The sequence below is a fragment of the Montipora foliosa genome, chromosome 2, assembly GCF_036669935.1.
Source record: "Montipora foliosa isolate CH-2021 chromosome 2, ASM3666993v2, whole genome shotgun sequence".
Taxonomy (NCBI): domain Eukaryota; kingdom Metazoa; phylum Cnidaria; class Anthozoa; order Scleractinia; family Acroporidae; genus Montipora; species Montipora foliosa.
Genome location: NC_090870.1, coordinates 35227843 through 35246404, shown reverse-complemented (window position 1 = coordinate 35246404; position 18562 = coordinate 35227843). Strand labels below are relative to the sequence as shown.

The 18562-nt window shown below is 40.0% G+C and overlaps 1 protein-coding gene across 1 annotated transcript in view; it reads right to left on the bottom strand.

Moving 5' to 3' along the window:
• LOC137992942 (E3 ubiquitin-protein ligase rnf213-alpha-like) overlaps window positions 1-18562 on the bottom strand; it is a 130874-nt gene that overhangs the window by 34437 nt on the left and 77875 nt on the right. Inside the window, exons 27-51 of the mRNA XM_068838537.1 lie at window positions 18253-18386; window positions 17891-18103; window positions 16848-16970; window positions 15911-16028; window positions 15151-15380; window positions 14034-14116; window positions 13059-13192; window positions 12397-12492; window positions 11642-11836; window positions 11398-11558; window positions 11041-11263; window positions 10243-10601; window positions 9659-9817; window positions 9376-9532; window positions 8675-8748; window positions 8265-8400; window positions 8045-8152; window positions 7455-7540; window positions 6724-6912; window positions 5791-5911; window positions 5130-5333; window positions 4190-4326; window positions 3025-3620; window positions 2322-2789; window positions 1028-1203 (exon numbers count right to left, since the gene is read on the bottom strand). Of these exons, the coding sequence (XP_068694638.1) occupies window positions 1028-1203; window positions 2322-2789; window positions 3025-3620; window positions 4190-4326; window positions 5130-5333; window positions 5791-5911; window positions 6724-6912; window positions 7455-7540; window positions 8045-8152; window positions 8265-8400; window positions 8675-8748; window positions 9376-9532; window positions 9659-9817; window positions 10243-10601; window positions 11041-11263; window positions 11398-11558; window positions 11642-11836; window positions 12397-12492; window positions 13059-13192; window positions 14034-14116; window positions 15151-15380; window positions 15911-16028; window positions 16848-16970; window positions 17891-18103; window positions 18253-18386 (4680 nt within the window). The remainder of the gene's footprint in view (window positions 1-1027; window positions 1204-2321; window positions 2790-3024; window positions 3621-4189; window positions 4327-5129; window positions 5334-5790; window positions 5912-6723; window positions 6913-7454; window positions 7541-8044; window positions 8153-8264; window positions 8401-8674; window positions 8749-9375; window positions 9533-9658; window positions 9818-10242; window positions 10602-11040; window positions 11264-11397; window positions 11559-11641; window positions 11837-12396; window positions 12493-13058; window positions 13193-14033; window positions 14117-15150; window positions 15381-15910; window positions 16029-16847; window positions 16971-17890; window positions 18104-18252; window positions 18387-18562) is intronic.

The following is an 18562-nucleotide window of genomic DNA, read 5'->3' as shown; positions in this document are numbered from 1 at the left end:
GTCCCTTCCCTTTTTGTCTCTGCATTCACTTTGGGCGTGTTTTGGGCCCTCAACTTTTCTGGGCAAGGAAAAGTTTCCAGTGTTTCGGTGTTAAGTTTAGGTGGAAATTATTGAAATTTTTATTAAAGTGGCTATGGGCGTTTGTTCATAGCCAATTAACTCCAACGTTGGTTGTGTGTGATTACTGTCTTTAGGCCCAGTAAAACAAGCTTCAGGATATGCAGCACTACTTTTTAAGAGGCTAAAACGGTGGTAGGGGAGGGGGGGAGGGGAGGGAGGGAACAAGAATCATTGTCAAATTAACAGTTAAGCAGCTTTAGTTTGTTAGCTCTTTGGCTTTTTAATTCTCAAACTAACTTAACTGGAATATCGGTTGAATAACGTATGTGGAACTGCCTCATTTCTTGAGTTATGATAAAAAAAACTGTCGATTTCAAACAACTACAGCGAAAGATGTAGCTGGAAATCGAAAATTGTAGTATTTTGCATTACAAAGCAAATAAGCACAATAAGGGAGACGTAAGCCAAAAAACTATTCATATAACACAGCCCCAGCTTAGCAGAAAGAGGCAGAAAAATGGGGATAGCGGAGCCAGATTCTAAAGAAACTGTGACGCTGCACTGATGGGTCTATGGAACATGAGAATTTGGAAGTACCTACTGGGTTGATAAAAGTAAATTGACCACAGTGTGCACGAGGTGACGTTTTGAGAGTTAGCCCTTCGTCAGAGCAAATTGATGGAGATTTTACAGGCTAGTACTGATGAAACAAAATTGTGATGTGATACTGACGTAAAGAGAACTAAGGTAAATGGGGCAAATTAAGAATTTAATGGACCTTCAAAGTGAAGGGACCCACATTTTTGCCATAGAAATAACCACTGATTATATGAGGATGTATCCATGTGGAGATCGAATTTTGAATTGAGTCCCCTGAAATTGGGATCAAAATGCTCCTAACAAGGAACTGCGTCTCATACAAGTTAGAAACGACGTGAATATCTATTCTTGGAATGTTATATCAAACCTCTCCTTCTCCGTCTGGACCTGTTGGCTTGTGCACCATGTGAACAAAGTCATGTAGATAGCGCAGCACTGCAGCTTCACCATAACCTTCCTGTTGAGCTTCTTCAATCAAAGGGCCAATCTCAGAATTACTGATAAGATCGTGCAGGCATTGCTGAACTGGGGTATTTGATCGTTCTAAAACCAAAACAATATCACACAAACATTTATCAACTGTAATGACTTTTAAAACTGATTAGAGCGTAATGTGAAGTGCTAGTTTTCTACCCCATATGAACCATGTGAGCGTTAGCCCTACTAATGGAAATGGGCCCACACAAGGACAGAGAAAAACTATGACCAGGGTGGGAATTGAAGACACGACCTTCGGGTTGGATCACCGCTGCTCTACCGACCGAGATACAAGGTCAGACGGGAGCAGGCCGTGGGAACTGAAGATGTTAAAATCAAGGGAATGAACATATACAAGTACAATGGAGGATTACGTTTTTGCAAACGTAGGCTGCGTAGCACTTATTTTTGAACAGACTTCACTGATTGGAGTGTAATGTGAACTGCTAAGTTTCTACCCAATATGAACCATGTGAGCGTTAGCCCTCCTGATGGAAATGGGCCCACACAAGGACAGAGAAAAGCTCTGACCAACTCTGACCAGGGTGGGAATTGTAATTCGAAATCCATAATAATACTAATAATACTACTACTAATAATAATAATAATAATGATAATAATGATAATAATAATAATAATAATAATAATAATAATAATAATAATAATAATAATAATGATGATGATGATGACTTTATTTTAAGAGGGTAGCACGTGACAGTTTAAATACAACCGATGACCCTGTGGCCCTCTATAAAGTAATCTAATCAATACATAAAATTAACACAAATGAGAGTAATAATAATTTTATGTATATAAATTAAAGACATACTAAAAAATACATATATATATTATACTAAAAATTCTTAATAATAAGAACATGATAAAATAAAATAACAAAATGGAACAAGAAATTACTGGATTATAATCTTCCCTTGATAGTGACGCCTTCAGTTTCTCCTCTTGCAAAAGGACAATTAAGTATTTCTCCCACTGTTGTTTTTGCATTTCCACTCTCCGTCGACAATGGCATGAGAAGTGCTCTAGAAGTTACCTTTTGGCCTTCTCCAAGTCAATTTCCTGGCCTTCACAATTTTACTCATCTTACAAATCTTACAGCATTGTCCAAATTGTCCCTACAATATTTGAACTGTCAAGCTACCTGTAGAGGAAAAAGGGTGATTTACCTGCAATGCTTGCAGCCTCTCTCCACATGTTGTCAATTCGTTCTTTTACTAACCAAGAGAAAGGAAACTGCACGTCAAACATATATCTTTCACGCCCTGCCGTGGTCACTGGAACACGCTCTCGTATGATGTTGCTTTCAAGAGATAAAAAGTTGTCATAATGGAGCTCAACCAAGGCTTGATCTTGGAAGAAAGCTATCCACAGATGTGACAACCAGTCCCCTTCGCCCATTAAAAGTTCCAAATTGGAGTCACGGTCCACAAACGCAATGATCTCAGATAGGATTGGAATCACTGATGAATACACTCTTTGCCATAACGCTTTCCTAAATGTGCCATTCTCCTGAATTCCTATACCACTTAAAGCTTCTGAGCGAAGCCAGTCACTTGCATTGGATCCAGCACGGTCATCTTTCTCTTGAAGAAGCTTGTGGATTCGTCGGGCCAAGATCGTCGCAAATGACAAATCTACAAAACATCACAAAATATTGGAAACGTCAGGTTAAGACCGTTTCTAAACATGACTTAATAGATTGAAATAATGAAAGTGGACAAGAGTTATGAAAATACACGCAACATGGTTGTTGATGTGAGACAGCTCCAAAGGAAAAGATTAAAAACGTGCCCCAACTCCATCATTCACAAAGGGACAGGTTACTCTCCTTGATACAACTACAATTCTTACTAACTTCCGTGTACCTACCACTTCCATTGGATCTGTCATCTGGAAGAAGATTCAGCATGACTTCAATTCTACGAGTTGACCGTGATGAACGCCAAGATTCGTCATCAATTCGTGCAACGGCTGCTTGAACACAACTTCTCAACAGACTGACAATGTCTACTTTATCCAGCACGACGTCACTATGAGCAAAATAAGAAGGCTCCATTTCAATGTCGGTCCCTTCCTCCTCTAGGTCTTCAACTTCCATTTCACATCGAGTGGTGCTTGGTGCCACATCAAACAGCTCGCTAACTGATCTGTCAACCATAAATTTAATAGCTGGGATTTGACCAGTTGGAGGACGGAGTTCGTCGATATGCACCGATATCCATCCTCCCCCTTGGAAGCCTGCAAATGTTTGACAGCCTCCGACAAGACGGGGAAGCTGTAGTATCATGACGATGTGCACAGACGAAGGGTCATCTCCCAAGGACTCTGCAAAATCTTCGACTGCAGTTGTCCTTTGCTCCACTAGCAGGTGACGAGCACAAGGTATCAGGTTACCGTTGACATCACCAGCATCACACTGAACAATGAGCAAGCCTTCTCTTCCACCAAGTTTTGCAAAAAAGTCCCTTAAACGAAAAATTTGACAATTGATTGAAAAATAAATAATAATTCTGTACTCACCTTATTCCACATGCTAACCACACTTTTCTTTATCGTTTGTGCTTAGATAGGCACCCCGCATAAAACATCAAGCTGGTTTTTTTGAGAGGGCTACAAATTAGATTTCCCCATTTTATAGCTGGGTTATTTGGGCATAACAGGCAATTATAAACCATTAAAAAGTTGGAAGCAGGCCTCTGTATTGTATTGCATTGCATTGCATTGTATTGCATTGCGTCTATGAGGTTTTTTCGTTACATTGCGGACGCGTCCAGGAGCTAGTATGGATGAATCAAAATTGAGACATTGGTACTTGAACATTTTCATTTGGGAAAAAGGAGAAAAATCAGAGTACCAAATGGGAAACTTCTCAGTTCTATCTAAGAGGACAATAACCTTGATGCCATTTTAATTTCCAACGTATGGAAATAGGGATTAAGTGGATTAATACCAGTGAGAGGCTCCACTGCTATATCCATTGGGGATTAGGGTTGTGATTTTCAAAGGCTAGCTGCATTTAGCTCGTATGACTAACCTCACAGAGGAGCAAAACTGTTGTTCTGTGTGAAATTGCTGCAGACTTAAGCACATTACATTTGACAAACACAGCGAAGTTGAATCGGCCACGTCTTGCAAATCATTGGATGACAGCAACCTGGAGTGAGTCGTGACCTGTAGACAGAGTGCAGAGATTCTCAAACATTTTCACTCTTTTCCACCATTTCTTGAATGGAGATATAGTTTCCTTTAATCCGCTCACATTGCACATAACGTTAAAGCAGTATTTCAAGCAATTGAAACTGCAATCGTGAGAGTGTAGTATATAGATTTGGGTTGTTTATTCTTACAATAAATTAACTTGGCTTAAGCATGCGATCCAATCGAAATCCAGTATACCTGGTCAGCGGTCAACTAAAAGACTCAGCTGACTTCGATAAGCTCTTAACTTAAGCCCGCGATATGGTCACCTGAGACTGGTCAGCAGATACCTTGTTTTGACAGGTGTCAACTGACCATAACGTGGATTTCCAATATCAAAGATGTACGCTGTAAACTAGCTAGAGTATGGACGCCTCGATGAGTTCTAAACTTGAGCCCGCGATATGGTTACGTGATACTGGTCACATTGGCATACATGGGGGAATCGGGGTGGGGGTGGTGGACAGTACAATAGTGACAAAAACCAAATTTTCTTGTACAGATGGGTTACTGTATTTTCATACCCATGATGCTCCGCGCGGAGCTCTGCTAAAACTTACAAAAAACGTTTGTTTTCATTATAAGTGCTTCCTTTCAAAACAACCGTGCGTTTTAGGACAAGGAATACCCATCTTTTTCCATTCGCTGTTTTTCCATAACAAAGTTTTTATCCCTCACGGCACTAAATATGTTGCTGCTTCTTGCTTTATAGGTTTTTTTGTTATCGTCTACAAAACCTAGCACTGGTCTAACTGTATTTATTACTCGCCATTCACCTGAATCAAAGTTCCTTTGTCTGAACCTCGTTCTTCTCCTGTTAGAACGTTTCTAAGAAAGGCAGTCAAACTTGAGTGTTCCTGCATTGTGAAGTAAGTTGACCAGAGAATATCTGCTTGCTGGGCCAACTGTGTGCGGGGCAAACGTGCAACGGCATCGGGTGTCGCACATTGCAGCAATAATTCTTGAGATTCCTTGAACACCTATTGCAAGTCATGTGTTTTTATTTCTAAGAGCATGACGATTATGATAATCTTAATAATAAGAAAAGAAGAACCTAGGATTGCATAACGCAGCATAAATTAAAGCTTAAATTAGAACTAGAACAAGTATCTCTTTCTTAGCAGTTTTCAAAGTAATTTCCTCGGTGTTCGGACGCTTGCCCATCATTCACTTTTTCCATTAACTGGGCCAAGACAATCAAGTAAACTAAATCTTTACTACACTGATTATCGTTTTCAGTGTACTACCTCACTCATTTCCAGGGTACAATTAAGAATTTTGTAAAAATAAAACATGAGCTGACCCACTAAAAGATACCAGTACCTTTGAATGAAAGAAACAATAGAATTATCATGCACGTTATAGTACAAACGCAGGCAAATATTTTGTCATTTCTGTAATTTAGCGAAACGCGACGAATAAACATTTTAAATATACCTTTTCTTCATCGGCAAACTGGTATTGACCGTCCTCCATGTGGTCGCTGGACACTTGAAGCACAACGGTTGCTGCAGTGTCGGCATGGTAACCAACAAATGCGTCGCCAGGTGTGTATTTTCTGCGGAGGATGATTGCAAAAACGAAAACGACGTCAATGCAATGCAAACAATAGATTTCCCATAACATCATGACGTTAAGAGATGCGATTAGGATAAAAGCTGAGGTGAGCAAGACGTTGGTTGACATGCACCCTATAGATGGTTTTCGAGTTACGTCATCATCGCCAAAACATTTCTCATTAGCTCCTTTGTTCGTCCACCAGTAATTGTACATTTCATCATTGTTAGATAACGTAAGATTGGTTGCAAACTGAAAGTGAAATAAGAGCTTCTCGCAAATCACTATCATTGCCAAAACAGCCTCTCACTGCATTTACGTCATACGATATGGGATAGAAAATTTAGCCCAGGCTGGAGGTCCCCAGACATTGAGAAAGGTATAGTGAAACCTCGCCGAAATGGGAAGGGGGGTGGGGAACCGGGGAAAGGAGGAAAAATATTTACCAGCCAAAAAAAGGGTACCCTTTGGCCACAGGGACACAGAAAAATACACAACACTTCCTTAAAAAAAGCAAACCCGAGGATAATTTGCAATTAATAACCTATTTACGGGGTTTCATGTAGTTCAGTACGGCTGATTTTGTGAGTATTCAAGCAGTGAGAAAAGCTGTAGAATTCGATATAACACTTAAAATTGTGCAAGCATTTTGATTGGACAGACGCACAGATAACACCTTAATAAGAACACCAGAGAAACCCTCGGTTACCTTTCCTGCCGCCTTTTCGTTCTCACCACATTTTAACGTCATCTGTGATCTATTCCCTTACAGACACACAGAAACAAAAAAATCTCTTTATATAATGGATTAACCTCATCTGTTGGTGACGTGGCATTTCGACAGTGGAAAATTGTTTCACCCATTCATGAAGTCTGTCCACAATTCGCTTTTGCTTAGGGTTCAGGCTAGCTGAAGTCACAAGGTAGTGCTTTTCAAGGCGGTTGATCAGAGGAATGGGAAACTTGCTGTAAACAACGTCTCTTTCCGCGATCACAATCAACCTGGAAATAATTGATATCGTCAACAAATATACATGCACGCCAAGCAAAAGAGCTCAAAAATGCCACGACTCCTTTATCTTTATCGAGAAGGGTTGTTGAAAAAGTTAAAGAACTGGGCCCGGTTGTTCAAAAGTCGATTAACGCTAATCCCAGATTAAAAATTAACCAAGGAGTTCATTTTTCTACTCCCAAATGCTGTTCAACGCTGATATTCGGCAAAACTTTACATTAGAAGAAGTCAATCTTGAAAAACAAAAATAAGCAAAAGAAGCTTTTACCAAAAAGTTGAAAACAAGAAACAAAAAGTTTACGCTAATCCTGGGTAAAGTTAATAGGCTTTCGAACAACCGGGCCCTGGTCCATAGTGTTGTGGAACAGCGCCGCTTGCTTTTGTGTGTTATGCTCTAATCAGGAAAGTAAAAGCTTTAAAACTGTAGGGTTATTAAAGACGAAGACGATGAAAATGATAGTAATTTAATATGAATTGGCCTTCTTCTATTTATAGCAGTAGACTGGTGAGACGTTGATCTGGTGGTCAGTACCTGAATTTATCGTCCACGCGACATTTTACGCGGTGACTTCCCAGTCCAAGGTCCACATATTTCTGTCCTCCAAAATACATGTAGTACTGACGAAGTGCAAAAAAAAAAAAGGAGAAAGGAAATGGCTAGATAACATAGATAGCGACGACAAAGATTCCTACACTGAGAAAGGCATCGGGTATTTGGCATTGGTGGAATATTTATGGAGGCTAACAAATGAACAAATCTTAAAACGCGCAGCATCAAACACACAATGTCCAGTTTGTAACAAACGAGAGCATCAAAACAATCGCCACTTGCCGCATGGAGAACATGGAAACACTTAAGGACAACAATATGTAAAAAATCCTATTAACTGGGATTGACATGCCTTTAACTTTCTGCAAGGATATTCTTCGTCGTACAGCACATGTTCATCAAAGCATTGGTATAGAGCCTCCTTAAATTGCTCGCGTCTAAAACAAAGTGCGTTTTGTACATTGCAGTGCAAGCGCCTTGAGCACCAAATGAAGACTAACTTGATCAGAGACACTAATTTGTATCGCAACTGCTTCTGCAATCATTACTCTTCTACCTACTGAGATTCTCACCTGATTCAGGGCATCATAAAGACTTTCGTAGAGGCTTTCGAGGTTCAATAAAATCACTGTTCGACCCGTCTCCATGCACACTTTGATTCGATTTATGTCCCGGCAAACCTAAAATATTGATGGAAAAGGAAAAGGCTAGTACGTCTATTTTTGCTCTCCTGAATATTCAATGACAATTAAAATACCGAAAGCACTTCTCATTTCTTAGTTGTGCCGGCACCTGTGTGTATTCCTGATCTTTTGGGAAACTGCTTCCAAAAATAACAATAGGTTCATCTTTTTTCTTGTGCAATTCCTGCTGGACAATTGGCAAAGCAGCGTAATTCTCTGTCAGCACCAACAAGTATCGGCTTTCCCTGATAAAATTGACGCAGAAAAAGATCTTAATGCGTCACAGAGTCACTGCAATTCCTGACCGTAAAAAAACACAAAAACAAACAAACAATAGGTCTCGAACTGAAAGTAAGGGTAATTTAACAGCCTGACAATCCCTCTCAATAAGGACAGTATACCATGTCTTATGGCCATACTAATACGGTAAACACCCCATAGGAAGAAGTTGCTTAGCAAATGACTCTATCTAAGAAAGAAGCACACGATTGAAATTATTACTTTTACAATGAATCTTACCCACTGGAAATCTGACGATCGAGACTAGCTTTGATCAAGTTCACTGCAGAGAATGCATCTTGATCTTTCCTCTTCTACAAAACAGGACAATTACCTCAAGTTATGATTTTCCAGACTTCCAGACTTCTTTTACTGATATAAAAACAATACCATTTAAGAAACACACGTTTTTAATGAGTGCTAGACTTAAATCCTTCGAGACAACACACGTTATTGAAGGGTGCATGTACTTCGATTTTACTCAAATGGTTCGAGACAACATAACTCATTTCTGAATGTCTAAGCAGCCAGGTAAGAGGAAAAGAGCACGGTAGCGTATCAGCGTTAGGACAATGATGAGAGCACTTGCCTTCCAACAGTGTGGCCTGGGTTCCATTATTGGATTTAATGTCATATGTTGGCTGAATTTGTTGCTTCCCTACTCTGCTTAAAGAGGTTTAAATCCCAGTGAAATGATTTCATATGATTTGCTGATTTTACAGTCTCCCTAGTTACTTGTGTGGAGTTAGATACGCTTAAGAATATCATGCAGAGAATGATGATGATACTGACGGGTTAAGAATTTGGAACTAGACGGAATTTACAGTTAAAACGTGCCAGACATCCCTTGCCCTCATTTCCCTGTCCCCTTATGGGATGGCTGCCTGCAGGGATTTTGTCCGTTCGGGGTGAAGTCAAAACTGAGTAAGTGGGATTCATACAGTTTGTCTCCTTTCTTGTGGAAATTGCTTCTTGAAGATTTTCACTGGGTCAATCTCATCCAATCCCCCGAAGTTTCGCCTGATAGCGTGTTCGATATCCTTCCACCCAGGTTCCTGGCCAAGGTCTTCCGCCATTTTGTAGACCATCTTCACTAAGCTAATGAACGAAAATGAAAAAAAAAACCCCTCAAAGGCTGCTTCAAAAGAGAAAAGCAATTGAAAGGACTCTGGCTGGATAATACACAACATCGTTGGAGATCGTAACAATTTCATGCACTTCTACCTGTAGAAATCTCGTAGCCCAAAGAACTCATCCTTTTTAGACTCGCGAAGAGCTTCAGACTTCCTCTGTCTTTCATATAGCTTTTCGTAGCCCAGGGCAAGTGAATCCATCAAGGGTTCAACAAAGCTCTTAACGCGTTCGTCTGTTGAACAAATACCCCTGACAAAAAAAAATTGGATGAAAAATCTTAATTCCATCATTTAGTTTGACAGTTCATTTCTCTACACAAAAATATTTTTGACGGGTTATAAAATAAATTGTGTCACCATGTTCATCACAAGATATGAGCAACAAGGCGGTGTTGCATCACAGCACATATTCGATCCTTACTTAAGGACAGAGAAAAACTTGTAGCTCAGTCGGTAGAGCAGCGGTGATCAAACCCGAAGGTCGTAAATTCTCACCCTGGTCAGAGTTTTTCTCTGTCCTTGTGTGGGCCCATTTCCATTAGTAGGGCTAACGCTCGCATGGTTCATATGAGTTAGGAAACAAGCACTTCACATTACACTCTAATTAGTTAAGTCTGTTGAAATATAGTGCTTCACGGCCAACGTTTGCAAAAATGTAACCCTTCCTTAACTTACATTGCACTGTCAACCAGTTCCCGTGTATCTGGTAGGCCACGTGACAGCATAATGCCCCGGTTCATTTTTGCAGGATCAAGGGCCCAGTTTGATATTCCTATAAAGGCTACTCTTTCGCTCTTTTGCTCTTCCACCTCTATAATATCATCGGTTGCGCTTACACCATCCTCAAGAAGTGGATGAAGGGTTTTCAATGGCATCAAAGGAGAGTCTTCTGCCAGACCAACCTCGTCTAATACCACAACTGAAACGAATTTGTCCGGGTTGTTGGCTTTTTGAAGTTGGCTGCATTGCCGAAAGGTTGCTTTGATTCCTTCTGCTGTTGAGAGGGGGCTGCATTGGTAGGACACCATATGAACCTGCAAGTTTCAGATAAATTCAGATGACAGGATCAAAATACAGCCAATTCGAAAAGGGAATACAAAGCTCATGAAAAAGTAAAACGAAACAAAACAAAAATCAAAGAAAATTCAATCAGCTAAATAAAAAGAAAATAAGCTAGCTCCATCACGGCGTTACGTGAGGTCAAAACGCAAAAATAACTTAAATCTAAGACACCTCGAAATTATGAAATAATCTTCTTGTTATACTAGCATGTAAACACAGGTCAGAAAATATAAATGTATTTCTTCCTTTCCTTCTTACAATTCTCTTACTACTGGGCCCGTTTTCCTCAATATCCTAGGTAGGGACTGCAAATTGTACAAGTAAGAGCCTTCCCTGGTGGGCATTCGAAGCAGGACGGAGGTGTCTCGCAAAGTATTTGACTGCAAAATAAAAGACTCATTGCCCATTTACCTGCTTAAAAGTCTTGAAGAGATCGGATTTTGATGCATCTCCTTCCATATTTGCAGCCACAACAGTCTTGGCCAGAGATTTGGAACTACCTGGCTTACCAACCACGAACAGTGGAATCCTCAGCTCAATGCATACCACCATCATGAATACATTTTCGCTTAAGGCTGTGTTACGTGCAATATTTTGACCCAATTCCAGAACATTCAATACGGCTTTCTGGCATCTAACAAAAAACAAGTTAAAGGCAGAGTCACTCATAAGACTTAAGAGCTAACAAGGCTGGCTGATTATATGAAATTTAATGACGTAGAGCAAGAAGCTGTGCTACTACTGTCCATAAAAATCTCCTAAAAGTACCTTGTAATTTCGTGCTGGATGCGCCTGTGTCCACCAGGAAGCAAACAAGGGTGAGAAAAACTTGGAGCTATAGCACGACGAAACGGTTCCCTGTTTTGAAGTCTTGCATGGTAGCACACTCCCACAGAAAGTACAAGGGCACGTGTGACATCATCAATAGGCTAAAAAAGGTGAAACTCTACGATTAAATCAATACAGACAGAAAAACATAAAACGCAGAACCAAAGAGGAATTTTTCACTCACCTGATCCAACTGATCTCCTTCTGTTTCAGCCCGTTCGTCCTCAACGGCATCATCATCCTCATCGTCACTTTCCACATCCATGCCCATGGGTGCTTCATCCACCAGGGGGTTAAGAACATTACGGTGGTTGTAGAACCACACCATTACCTTCATTGCACGTTCAACATCACGAAGGCTAACGAAGCTGCACTCATCCTTGGATAAAAAATATTCATGGTGCTATATTTTAGCAAGGAGAACCTGTTCCTTGTTTTTAAGAGGCCACTTTGGAGAACTCTTGAGACAAAGTTCACAGGTATAACGCTGTCATTTAGAATGATAAACAAACTTTCGTAACGTGAGAGAGGCAAGTAAAAAAGTTAAGTGCAAAGTTCTGGTTAAAAGATAATAAAAGAAAGAAACCAAAGTCAAAATTGCAACTAAGGCCGATCACAAAACACAATGTAAATCATGCGGCTAAATTACTATTTGCAGCTAATACATGCTGCCCATGCTCAGCATGGACAATGTGTGTGAATACGTCAAATCCCTGAGTTTTGCATAAATTGAAGAGGATTTTTCAGCAAACCACAAAGCCTAACACCACAAGGGAATCCTTTGAAACGACGTCACAAGCTTATAGGGGGAACATTGCAAAGGCAGAAGCTTTGTTCAGACCTCGGCCCTGAACATGAATTTTGCGGAATCCTATAAAGAAGCTGAACAACTCTATCTGGGTGAAATTTGAGCGTTTTTAAACATTGACGACAACCTACCGTTTGCTCTCTCATGTAACGCTGTGAAGCGGTAAGAATTTCTGTTAGAGCCTTCACCAATTGCAAGTCACCTGGAATTTGATTTTCTTGAAGAACCTGGGTAAAAAGAAGTGGACGAATTGAAAGCCGTGAAAGGTAGTCACGGTTTTAATTATGCCTGGGTGCTTACCAAAGTGAAGATAAAAATAAGATTTCGGATTTCCTAAGAATGACATGATCATTGGATAACTATCCTTTTTATTTTCAAAATAAGAAGCAGAAAAAAAAAATCTCATTTTAATTGATTTCTTTTATATTGAAATGTAACAAGGACATACTTTGCCAAAACAACTTGTTTGTCTATTAATCAGTGAGCATTACTAAAGAAAAACAATATAAGAAACAAAAAAATTAACGAAATGCACGTAGGCGAGGAGATCCAAAAGAAACTAGAACGCTCATGACGAATTAGGCCTGTTAGAACTTAGGGCTACAGGTTGGTTAACATGGAGTAAAAGACTAAGGTAGGATGGTTAACATGGAGTAAAAGACTAAGGTAGGCAAAACTCTAAATTTTGCAATGTCGTCTTATTTACAACGACATACGTTCACTGTTGGACTTTTTTTCTAAGACACTCTAAGACATCAAGTCCTACAGGAAACTTTGCGAAAATTTAACTTACAAATCTGTTGACAATTTGACTCGTGTACAACTTTTCAATTTCGGGTTTCAGTTGACCAAAGTCCCAGACAAGAGGACGCATGCTCTCTGGCAGAGAATGCACTCTGTAAACAAGATGACGAAGAGGAATGCGACCTAAAAGAACAATATCATCACAGTGGCATAGAAAGAGTAAACAAATAAACTGCATGATTCACTCATAACAAAAGAAGAGGTTTGATGACGACATGGAAGGCCATTTAATTCTTGAACAGAATTAACTGAATAGAGTGCAATGTGAAGAGCGAGATTTATATCCCATATGAACCATGTGAGCGTTAGCCCTACTGATGGAAATGGGCCCACACAAGGACCACTCTGACTAGGGTGGGAATTGAACCCACGACCTTCGGGTTAGATCTCCGCCGCTCTACCCCTGGTCAGAGTTTTTCTCTGTCCTTGTGTGGGCCCATTTCCATCAGTAGGGCTGACGCTCACATGGTTCATATGGGATATAAATCTCGCACTTCACATTACACTCTATTCAGTTAATTCTGTTTAAAATATAAGTGCCACACGGCCAACGTTTGTATAAACGTAACCTTTCCATTTAATTCTTGGGTTGGCTGGTCAGTAAAACAGATCGCATTGGCCCGTAGCTGTTCTAAAATCAAACGTGGACTTGAATAAATATGATTTGGTAACGTCGGAACCACAAGATAACTTTATGACAGCATCACTTGACATCAACTACCAGGTCTCTGGTTATTAATTCATGTTTCATAAACCATGTAGTAGGGTTTACATGAGAATTTACCGCTGTCAAGTAAAAGAAAACAAGACTTGCAGAATTCTGGTAGTTGCAGTCAAATGGCGAAATCCTGAAAATGCCATCTTTGTCCCATAAGCAATCTGGCAGCGAACTTTTTCTCTCTATTCATTTAAGTGTGTATAAAAAACCCCATCATTATTAGGCCAACTATGATTACCGTCTTACCTAGCCGATCTCGCGTATGTTGAGTAGCAACATGGTACCCTAAGCCAGCTGATTCCAGTTTATGAATCATTTCTTCAGTATGTCTGTAAGGGAATGAGGTGAGAAAAATGGGTGACGGTGACGGGGCCACATTTTCAAGGTGTCCCTAAAACCCTGGTGGAATCAATACGAACCCTACATCTGGAAACCGAGTGGCGTAATTTTTCTCATGTAACAAGAGTGGTCATTTTAAGCAAAGAATTCATGATTGGCGCCCTTTTTCCAGCCTTTAAGGCCCAGTATTTGTACTTTTCAAACTCGACCATGTATATTTATGTGAATTTTATGTTCTCGGGGCGAGAAAAATATTGTTCTTGCGACGAGAACATAAAATTCATATCTTCTCGCCACCATGTGATATCCTCTATTTATTATATAGATATTGATGAAATACCAGGATTTCTCCTTTTACTAAAAAATCAAGAAAATGCAAGTATAGCAAGCTTTGTTAATTCAAATTTAAAAAAAACCCACTTTTTCATCATTTCGAAACTGCATAAAACAAGTTGTTTTAAAGCTAGACATTTCATCAATATCTATATAATAAACAGAACATTACATGGCCGCTTGGGGATACGAATTTTATCTTCTCGTGCTGAAAGTACATGTATCTCTCACTCGTTCGCGATACTTGCAGCGCTGGAAGATAAAATTCGTATCCCCGCGCGGCCATGTAATATCCTCTATGTATTTCAACGTGCAAAAATATATCGTTTTTGTTTTTGGTTTTACTTTAGGGAGCCTTAATCCACTCTTTGACGCTGATGAATTCCGCAGTAGGCACGATCAGCGAGCATTCCAGTACCTGGAGTTGTGGGAGTCGGCAAAAGAGAACCTTGTACCATTTTTGGTTTGTACGTGGTCTTTTTGCAGAAGCTTTCCCAACGTTTTTCATTGAAGCATTCAAAGCTTGTCTAAGAAAGATACTGTGAAGTTCTCCATCGCTCATAATTGCTTGAAACGATTATGAAGGCTTGTAAATTCGCTATCATACATTTTCCTTTTTAGGACCCCTCTTTTATATATTTGGCTTAATTTTAGTCCAAAGATAATGTTGCACAATTCATCGCATACTTACTTTCTGTATGGGTTACACGCTGCAATGAATTGTAACCTCTTGGCATTGATTTTTCTTCCATTGACCCTTCGATCCACCATGACCTCTTTGATCATTCCAAGTGCATCCGTCGTGTTAGCTTCATCAAAGAACAACACAGTGTCCATGTTAAGCCCTTCATTCAGTGTCGCCATTTCCTCGGCTTTTTCTACTCTTTTCGCAATGTCTTCGTATGTTGTGCCGCCATGGACCTATCGAAAACAAGCACAAGCTTGTGTTAGTAGGATCTGGCATGTTTAAGAAGGGTCGTAGCTCTTGCACACCATGTTTCACTCACCTTTCTGTCTGTATATGTAGTAATTCCTTTTGCTTTTATGCTAAATCCACGGTTGCCTTTGTTCATACTATGAATTCTCTTAGAACAGATTAGACCATGCAGACTAGACTCGGACAGTGTGGCACAGTTCTCGTCCAAGTCAACAGAAAACCATTGCATCACAGTCTCCAGTAGCTTAGTGGTTACAGCATTCATCTAAATCTTGGAGGGTCGGAAGTTCAAATCCAACTGGTCCATTTGGTCATCCTAAAGTCTCTTTAACCTTAACATTTGATGCACTTCTGGCACATACTATTCCATACTAGAAACAAGCCAGGTTCTCATTTCTCCCAACATTGTTTTGATAAGCAAACTTAATTACAATGTCAAATATACATACTTTGTACAGAATTAGTAATCACTAACTTAAAGAGTGAGCAGCCAAATTTATTTTGTATCTCGCACCTTCATGAGCAACATGTTCTTCGGTCCTCCAGGCCCTGATTGCAAGCCACACATGTACCGAATGAGGCAGGTTTTTCCACAACCAGTTTCACCCATGATGACCACAGGAATACCACACCTTTCAAAATACAAACCCCTCAAAATCAGTGGTCTAAAAAAAAATACGTCTGTAAATTGACCAACAAAACCGTTAGTAAAGTGGTTAAAGTTATCGGGATGAGGAGAGCACCTGAAACTGACCAAATGATTACCCAGTATTCCAAGCAGGGGTGAAGTGGTAATGCAAAATGGACTACTTTAAGAAAAAGATCACGCACACCTATCATTCATATTCACCATTAAAAAAACAACGTATGGCTTGACGCATCTCCATTTCTCGCAAACGCCAGGAATCACATTTTTCCACTATTCCTCAGTACGTCGCAGCGAAACCAGCAGACATTTGTCTGTTTCGTGAAGGACATCCACACACCCTGCTTTTCAATAGACATTGAAAACAGGAAAGTGAAGCCGTTTGATGTCAGCAAAGCAACAAACACTGCCTTTCACATGCTAAGTCATGGGTTAAATAACGGCCAGGGTTGCGCAAAGCAGTGGTTAAATAGGAACAAACCTCCCCAGGGGTGAGTAACTCAGAGATTAGTTAGTGCCACCTGGTTGCAAAGATGATGAAAACAAATTAGTTGTACCTAAACCACTGACCATGATTTGAGCAAATCGGCCATCTTTGTTAACTTAACGTAATTAGTGCGGATCATAAATCTCGAGGGGAAGACTGCAAAGTGTGGTTGCCATAGATGGGAAGATTTATCCCAGCGAGAGAACTATTTCAGGATAGGTAAACTCAAAGTAGGAACACTTTTCAAGATAATTCATTCATGATTTATGCCACTCCTGAAGGAAAGAAAACAACAACTCTACAAATAATTAACCTCACCTAAAACGCATGTGTATGGCCAGGATTTTCATCAAATTGTCCGTAGTGAGCTCGTATGAATTATCTGGGTCATATGGCCACTCGACACCCATAACTCCACAAAGTTTCTCAATTTTCTCTCCTCTATAATTAGTAAAATAATTTTGCATGGCATTATGAATACAGCAAGACTGGTAAAACGTGATTTTCTATAGACATGTGTATTAATTATACAACCCTCAAACTTTGGTAATGTAATGTGTAATGTTTGGTTTGGTCACCAAAGAAAATTCTAAAGTCGCCGCAGAGTAACTTCTTCTAAACAAAGTCTGGAAAAATGATGAGGTGCTTTCGCTACATTTCACGTTGTTCCAAGGTTCAGTAGGTGGCCCTCCATGATTTTGTTAGCATGTTTCAAATAAGGAACATACCATGTTAAAAGTTTTCTGCTTTTTATTTTCAAATAACCTAACGCTGCTTTTTAAATGTGGGATGTCAAGTCGGTGCCTCAACTGCAAAGGGTGGTTGCCAGTGATGAACGTCCAAGCAACGTTACCACCTAACTTGTCACTAATGTGGCAAAGACCAACCCAATTTCACAGCTTACGGACGAAATTAGCAGAACAATTTACCTGCAACACAGCAGTCTAAAGTTTGGTTCCGATTCACATCTTGCCAATTTTTATCTTTTTGCAACTGATAAGGAACTCTCTTTCATCCATAGGACGTGTGTTGCAACACGGATACCGAGAGAGTAACCACCTTTAAAATAAATTTTTGGCAGACAACACCCCATCAAAGAGAAGAAACTAAGAGATCTTTGGCATCTAATTGAATGGTCAACACGATCCAAGGGAGTGCACTTAAACTAGGACACTACTTACGTTATGATAGCTTCAGTATTACCATGGCGTTGAAGCTTTACAACATCGCAAGGCTCAAATAAGAGTATTTCTTGCAGAAGATAGCCCATCGCAACCGGACCAACAAGCCCAACTACTCCCATTTGTACTTTGGCGGAGTACCTCTCAGAGGTGCAAAGCAAGCGTTAGCCTATTACTTACTTGCTCCAAGTTTCGTAATTAGTTTCGAAATCCATTCTCTGGTTCCCAAACTGAAACTGGACAGTTAGACCAGTGCGCAAGTGTCTTGACATCAAATTGGGCTGAATGATAACATGCCGGTCTGGGTCAATCAAATTGCCATTAACGTCGATGTGAAAACCAACAAAGGTCATTGTTATACGATCTTGGTTGAAGAATATGTAAGGATGTGAACTACAGGTAACGAAAAGAGAAAAAACCAACAAAAGAGAAATCAACAAACAGACTCTTGAGGCAATGTGTTAGCCAGTAAGGAAAAGCCAAGCTCTTGGATGGAAAAGAAATAATGCAGGAGTTAAACCAACCAACCGATCTTTTGATACCTTGTTTCCCAGTGTCTTCTGAGACAGAACTGTGTAACTTCAGGCAACACATGTTCAGTGTCATTTTCTCTAGCAAAATCCACATCATCATCTACGAGCTGGTCAGTAGAACCTAGAGATGGTGTAGCAAAGTCCTGCAAATGTAGCATAAGGGTGTTATTGTAACTCCGAATGATAGATCATTTAACGGTAACCAGACCATCTGAACTTAGAGACTGAGTGTCTATTTTTAGGCAAACGCGAAAAGACAAAATCCAAAGTTCTTCTGGAAGGGTCTGTAATGCTACTGCCAACTCAAAGAAAAAATTGA